The following is an 8,306-nucleotide window of genomic DNA, read 5'->3' as shown; positions in this document are numbered from 1 at the left end:
AAGAATAAAATAGTGTATAAATACATATTATAAAAAATATTCATTTCATCCTTTTATAAAACCCCCCTTCCTTCCCTCCGACAACACCAACCAAATAAAACCAAAAACTTCTCCCGCACACCAGAGCTGCCCTTCGTGCTAAACAATGTGGCTTCTAATCCCCACCCTCTTCTTCCTCCTCTCCGTCACCATCACTCCCGCCGCATCCTGGCGTCCGTGGCCTCATCTCTTCCCAAACACCTCCATCTCCTCCCACACCTCGCCGGAACCCTACCCCGACCTAACCGATTCAAAGAAATACGAAGGATCATCGGAGTTCGTCCATCTCCGCTACCACATGGGCCCTGTTCTCACCGCCAACATAACCGTCCACCCGATTTGGTACGGCATTTGGTCTCCCTCGCAGAAACACGTCATCCGCGCTTTTATCCGCTCCATTGCCCCCACCCACCCTTCTTCCGTCCCTCACCCCTCCGTCTCCGCTTGGTGGCGCACCGTCCGCCTCTACACCGATCAGACTGGATCGAACATCACCGCCATTGTCCGCCTCGGTGCTGAGAAGAACGATCGGTTCTACTCCCACGGCAAGCAACTCACCCGTCTATCCGTACAATCCATCATTCGCACCGCTGTTACAGCCCGCACTCGCCCCCTCCCGATAAACCCTCGCGGAGGATTATATCTCCTTCTCACCTCATCCGACGTCGGGATGGATGATTTCTGCGGCAATGTGTGCGGATTTCACTATTTTACATTCCCTTCCGTGGTTGGTTACACGCTGCCGTACGCCTGGGTGGGTAACTCCGGCGGTCGGTGCGCGGAGGTCTGCGCTTACCCCTTCGCCATCCCGACTTACGTACCTGGTCGGCGAGCCGAGCGCGCGCCGAACGGAGACGTGGGGGTGGATGGAATGGTTAGTGTGATCGGGCATGAGTTAGCTGAGATGGCATCGAATCCCCTCATCAACGCGTGGTACGCTGGTGGTGACCCTTCCCTACAGAGATCGCTGATTTATGTGAGGGAATCTACGGGACAGGCGGCGGCGGATCGTACACCGGCCAGCTTCTCGTAGACGGCCGGAGCGGCGGGGCTTATAACCTCAACGGCGTCGGCGGGACCAAGTTCCTTGTACAGTGGATTTGGAACCCGTATCTCAAGTATTGCAACGGACCCAACGCACTTGATCTATGAAATGGCTGCATCAATCTATCTATCCATGGCGGACTCGGAAGAAGGAAACAAGTAAGAAAAATGGCGAAATAAAAGAAATAGAGTCTTTTGAGTTGCTCTTTTGCTTATTCAGAATATTTTGCTTTCTTTCCTCCTGGTTCTTGCTTCCCTTGCATTGGGGAAGCGGAGGACTAAAGAGGAAATCAAGCGAGCTATAATCTTGATTCCATTACCAGCATTATTTTTGCTTTTGTACAGTAGCGGGCTGTAGAAGCCCTGTAATAGCGTCTCTGTGTTGCTGTTGCAGTGATTCATCACTTGTTAGTTGCTTTTGTTCTCAAAATTGATGCTTTTTTGTTTCTTTTTAGAACGCTCATCTCCCTTGTGTTCCTTAAAAGAATAAATTAGTTAAAGTAAAGTAAAATAATAACCGTAATTAAGAAAAAGGGGCAGCACCTACAGTGGCAGTGGGGAGGACAGGCAGGAAGCAAATAAACAATTAATTAATTAAATTGTATAAAAAACCGACATGGCTGTGGCAGTGTTCGTCTTCCCTCCGCGTTGTCCAGGTTTGAAATTTGAGCTTCAAATTCATGAAACTTTCTGTGGAGGGATTTTGTTTCTTTCTGAAAAAACCGATTTAAGCTAGACTTCTCTGAACCTGGTTGTGCAATTCTTTCACGAAGGGATTTTGGTTTTTCCATATGTTGACGATTTACAGATCATTGGAAAATTCTATTTTTATTTGTTCTTCAGTGCATGACCTCCCACTCCATTATTATGTATTTACATATCTAACAGCTAAATTTCAATTTTTTGTAGTTAAAATAGTGATATTTTTGATATGATATGAAGAGTTGGGTGGTGTAAATGTAAAAAATTAAAATATCAGGTGTTAAATATGTAAATAGGTAGGAATTTGGTGGTATGGGTGTAAATGGCCTAATTATAAAGTATGTTAGATTTTATCTTGCAAAATTTTAATACATACTACATTTTTGAATTATTTTAGGACGCTGGGTCACACAATTTGGGAGAGAGATGTGTGAGAAAGGTAGAGGATGAGGATTGGTGTGTTCTCTCAGCCTGAATTATGCGTTATATGTTTGAACCTTTTTTGGCAGAGTCTAATGAAAAGAAGGGGGCAGGAAAGGATTTCTTAGTGTCATGATGCAGCATTCCCCGAAAAAAGGCACGAAGAGTATTATATGTTTGAAAAAATATTAAGATAAGTTGTGTTCTACCAGATATATCAATGACTTTTTGATGAAAAAACTTTGTTGTATATGTCAAGTGACTCATAAATAATGAAGTGACGTATGTTCATCGGTCTTAGACTTTTGTGTTCTAATAGTCCCGAGGTTGGTCAAGGAGGCGAGCTAGGCCTGTGAGTTTGATCGGTCAATTCACTAGAAGGAACATACATACTAGATTGGTGAACCCCCATTTATCAAGTTAGCCCAACAGGTTTGCTTGGCAGCTATTGTAAGATAGTTGGCACATCCACAAATAGAATTTGCAGGTCACTCCAACGACAGTCTTACTATGAGGGCTACTAAACGCGGGCTTTAGCTCATGAAGGCTGATCTATGGTCTTCAACCACAGTCCTTTCATATATACGTATCGAACATCGAAATTTTCATATTTATATTTATAGCTTATTGGTTCAAATCGGTGGGATAACTCTATGCATGAAAAGAAGTAATTAATTTTTTTTAAAAATAGATGATAGTTTTGTTTTGATGTGATATCAAAGATTCAAGTGCTATTGACCTAAATATTAAAATTTAGGTGCTATATATGTAAAATAGATCAGGATGGGGTGGTATCTATGAGTCATGAACAAATTAGATCTTAAATTTAATTCAAAAGCTTAAGAAAGAGGGTAAGGCCTAGTTTTCACAAGGAAAGCAATAATTAGTTTTGTGCTTCGCTTTAGGCCTACATGTCGTGGTGAGCTCATCATCAACCAACGGGCGGTCGTCGTCGGACTTCGCTGGCGGGCATTAAAGCAGCCCAAATTGAAAGTGGACCAATTGAGTTTGACGACAACGTTTGCAAGTATTTGGGCCCACGTGAACCCAGCATAATTTGATGCCCCGTCGCTTCTCCGTAGATGGTGGCGCGGAGGCAGGCCACTTGCCGGACCAGCCTGTGAAGGGCCACTCTAGGGCCCATTTCACTTCCCTCCAACTGTCCTCGTTGCAAGCCACTAAATTTTATTAAGTGTTACATAAATACCTCACAAAATATATATATATTTATATATCCAACATCAATACTTCAATTTTTAGATACATGCCATCTTATCTGTGAATCAAAAGATGTATTTCTTTTTTTTTTTTCTAAATTAAAATAGTGATGTTTTAGATTTAATACCAAAGATTTGAGTTGTGTAAATGTAATATAAAGTTTAGGGTTAGATTTGTAATTGATAAGGGTTGGGAGGTGATTTTAGAGTTGTTGACATTTGTAATATTATGAATAAGTGATGAAATTACATTTGAGCCTTGCAATTAGATGAATGTGCTGCCATTTTATCAATAAATTTATTTCTGATATGTCAAATTATATATTTTTCAACCTTCTCTTATATTTACATTGAATAATATTTAAGTAACATTACCATGATTTCACATCTCACATAATTCACGTTGCCCTTCTTGTTGTATAAATAAACATGCCATGACTTAGGATATAGTTAACTCAGTTATGCATCGTAAAATCATACCAATAAAAAAAGGTTACATATGTGAGGTATGCACATAATCATATAGATTTACATTCATATGCTTACAAAATGAGGAAAAAATCAGATGTGGATCACCACATGATATGTACAAGCACATTCATTTTAAAAAGTCAAATCCATTATGACGGATGTCATGCATACAACGTAGTATTACATCATATAGATTTACATTCATATGCTTACAAAATGAGAAAAAAATCAGATGTGGATCACCACATGATATGTATGAGCACATTCATTTTAAAAAGTCATAAAGCCATTATGATGGATGTCATGCATACAACGTAGTATTACGCATGTTACATATGGAAAATCATGCAACATGGTTGATGATTAACATCGCATGATCATCAAAGATTATTTCATATGACAAAAATTATAATATAGAGTAATAAATTGGGGGGAACAAGTGAATCATTCGCCACCACATGATAAAAATTCATAAAATTTCATATTTAGAAATTTAAAAGTAAGAAAATTTTTTTAAAAAAATTCTTGTTGAAATCATTAAAGCATCCATAAGATAAAGTTTCCTATAAGAAAATGGAAAATAAAAAGAAAATACAAATGATATTGGAAATCACTCATTTATTTATGTAAGAAAATAACAATCTACTTCAAAAAGCAAATAACATCATAATATATTTGACTGTAGAATGGACATATACAACCTTTAACACTCTCCATCCCTCTAAAACTATCTTGAAAGGCTTAATGAGTAACAAATGCTAAATATATTTCTAGAAGGATAAATAAAGATAAAAAAAATTTAAGGTGTTGTTTGGATTGATGAAAAATGGTTGTAAAATAATCGAATTCATGCATTTTAAAAATTTCGGTGTTGATTTGAGAGAGAATGAAATGCTGAGTAAAACTTCTAAGTATTTGGGATTCACTAGATTTTAGGAAATACACCTCAAAAGTGAAGCTTTGTTAGCCTATCGTCGCAGTACTTGTTAGTTGAGGCGGTTACGACTATTATTAAGCATATTATATTGATTTAAAATTTCTTTTACATTTATTTTACACTGAACCAAACAATTCAAAAATATTTCAAATACATTATATTTCTTTTATATTGTTTTGTTGGGAGAGATTCACAATCTGATTGGAGAGATATGAAATAATACTTGAAATAGAAGTACACAAAACAAGAAAATACATGTAACATAAGATTTAATATAGAAAACTTGAGAATAGAAAAAAATCACATAATCATGTCACAACAAGAAACCCACTATGAACAAAAAATTGAGAAGAATCGTACAAATTACACTACATTCAAGTATATCCACATTTTAGAACACTGACTTTCTTCTCTCCTCTGCACAAGAAAAATACATGAAATCTAACACTATTTTCATAAAAAAATAAGCCATAATAAGTAAGGACTGCCCCAAATCGGTTACAAGCATTGCGATATGATACTACAGTGCTCTAATGGGCGTTAGGTATTGCATTAGGGGCGATGGACTGTCGTGCTCTCATGTTCTAAAATTGGATTGGGCGTTAAGACGCTAGTAGTCTCGAAGTTGGGACACACCCCTCCGAGTTCTAGGCTTTTAGTTATAGAAAAAAAATTTTAGGAGCAGCGTCCCTCAACCGAATAAGAGGGTCGGAGACACCCCGAAACCCTTTGACAAGCTCATCGTCAAGCTTGATTGATGAAATTGAGGGATTTGAGTGTTCAATACATAATCATGTTTCACACAATAACAATCTCTCACTTAGAGACTGATTGCAATAAATCTTACTCCTCCATATCTACAATATCTTCATAGTTCTAAACTATTATATGGCTCATCTCGATCTCAACTTTTCTGAACTCTAACTGGAACTAAGCATAACTTTAGTTTCTTAGTTGTCACAATCTTAGTTAACATATCTATAGGATTCTGAGTTGTGTGTATCTTATCCAAAAATAATTGATCATTTTTTTGAGTGAAGGAATAAAATAATATCTTAGCTGAATGTGATTCGTCATGTTATGAAATGACGGCTTTCTTTGCTATATGAATATCATTCATATTGTCACTATGATGCTTTCAATTCTCTACCACCTTACCAAGTTTTTTCATAAAGCTTTACAACCAAATCATTTCATTGCTAGCCCCTTTGATAATAATATACTTAGATTCAATAGTCGACAGAACAATGATATTCTCTAACCTATAAACCCAACTTAATGTTGTGTTCACCAAAGTGCAAATATAACCAATTGTCCTTATTTTCCATCAATATAATCTATAAAATCTAAATCCTGATATCCATATGGATTAATCCCTAAACTTTTGAAATAAATTGATTTATTAATTGTTCCTCTCAAGTATAATAGAATCTACTTTATGGTCTCTCAATGACGTTTACCTGAATTACTAATGTACTGTCTCATGACTCCCACTTCATGTGCAATTAAAAATTAAATGATATGTGATGATACATCCTAAACCAGAAAATATTTTGATCAAAATTTGACCAATTAAAATTAGTGAGAATAGACCTAACCAACCATCATAATTACATTTTTAAAAACTTTAATACAAATTTAAATTGACTAGCTGTCCATCATAGTTTCTTTCAAGTGATTTTATCAATTTAATAATTCATCATAAATAAATTTAAATTGAAAATATTCTAAACTTTTTAAAATTAATTTCTTCTGACAAAAATTAGACCTAAGCTCAAGATCTATTTAGGGGCATATATATATATATATATATATATATATGATGCCAAAAAGTACAATGGGTCAAATATTAATATTGGCCTTATTAAAAGGCAGGGAACCTTTAAAGAAAAGATGCATCTGCTCATAGTCACGCGGTGGACCCACACAATGGCTGGCAGTGATTTAACCAAATCGGGGAACATGAATCATTCTTCATAAGAGCTAAATGCTATGACGATGCTTACTTGCCCAAGTCAGATTTACCTCTTTTTTTTTTTTCTTTTTTATTTACATAAATACCTCGCAAATTCATAGATATTTACATATCTAACACCAAAATTTCAAATTTTATATCTATATCATTCCAATCTTTATATATATAACTTTTAATAAGTGAAATACATTAGGTATGATTGTATGAATATTAAAATTGAACTTTGAAGATTAGATATGTAAATACATAGGAATTGTATGGTTTGTATGTAAACAATCTCCGTTTTCGTGGTTAAAGTAATTAAGATTTTTACCGAATGATTTTCAAGATTTTTAATTTTCATGCTATAATGCAAGTAGTTCCAAATCATATTTTTAAAAAGTTGAAACCTGCGAGCAAAGGGAAAAAGCTTTTGCTTCCAGGTAGCCAACCACCCTTATAGTTTTTCGAGTAATTTAGTGCAGTGAGAAGCCTTCAATTGTGAAGAATGAATGACGATACCAAGATAATCCTAATGCACCTTAGCATGCTTGAAACAATAAGTATCACACAGTCTTTGTTGTTCAGATTGATCCACCGATTTAGAGAAGCATGTGACGAATTTAAAAGGGTTGGCGTGTCAATTAGTGGCCTCATAAAAAATGGCTAAAGCAATCATAAGCTTGTTTTATAGAAGAACAACCCGCATTATCGAAAATAGAAGATCACCAGCATGAATAAAAAGAGAAGTATTATCTTCTGTAGAATCATAGATGTTAGTATGCTGAGAATCTAAGAGTCTAGATAAGACATCTATCACAATAGTGAAAAGGAAAGGGGAGAGAGGGCATCCTTATGGTAAGCTAGATGTGGAGTTAAGAAACCCCTTCATCTCATCGTTAATGATAACAGAAAATGGAATATGATCAGTGCATTCCTTGATCCAAGCAAAAAATAAAGTAGGAAAACCTAATGCATCATTCTCTCATATAAGAACTGGTGGTTGACCTTATCAAAAGCTTTTGTAAGATCGATCTTAGCACAAAATTTCTTAGGAGCATTAGTATAATTAAAACCAAATAATATCTCATTAGCTAAAATAATATTATGAACAATATCACGTCCAGAAATAAATGATGTTTGAAAATGATGAATGATATTAGGTAAAATCAGCTTAATCTTCTCGGCAAGCAATTTGGATATAACTTTATAAATAGTATTACACAGTGATATGAGCCTATAATCAATAATGCAAGTTACATGATTGATTTTGGGGATGAGTGTGATGGCAGAATGTTCTATCCTTCTGGGGAGCCTGAAGGTTTCAAAAAAATATTTGATAGTTTCACTATAAGAAGGCCCAATCAAATGCCAAGTGTCTTTGAAAAATTTTGAAGCAAAGCCATTTGGGTTAGGTGCTTTATTAGAGGCATAAATAAAAAAAAACTTTTTTAATCTCCTCCTCACTAAAATCAGCCACAAGTGAGGAACTTTCAGAAAGGTCAATAGTTCGAGAGGTGGG

At 35.9% G+C, this 8,306-nt stretch overlaps 1 protein-coding gene across 1 annotated transcript; it reads left to right on the top strand.

Moving 5' to 3' along the window:
- Positions 1-70: 70 nt before the first annotated feature.
- On the top strand, positions 71-1,506 carry LOC110023069 (protein EXORDIUM-like 3). The gene is given in 2 exon segments (XM_020722289.1): positions 71-989; positions 992-1,506. Coding segments are annotated over 2 exon segments (1,044 nt in total). The 5' UTR covers positions 71-145; the 3' UTR covers positions 1,192-1,506.
- Positions 1,507-8,306: the final 6,800 nt, after the last annotated feature.

This window comes from Phalaenopsis equestris, unplaced genomic scaffold, assembly GCF_001263595.1.
Source record: "Phalaenopsis equestris unplaced genomic scaffold, ASM126359v1 Scaffold000209, whole genome shotgun sequence".
In the NCBI taxonomy this organism is placed as follows: Eukaryota; Viridiplantae; Streptophyta; class Magnoliopsida; order Asparagales; family Orchidaceae; genus Phalaenopsis; species Phalaenopsis equestris.
This window is presented reverse-complemented; position numbering and strand designations above follow the sequence as displayed.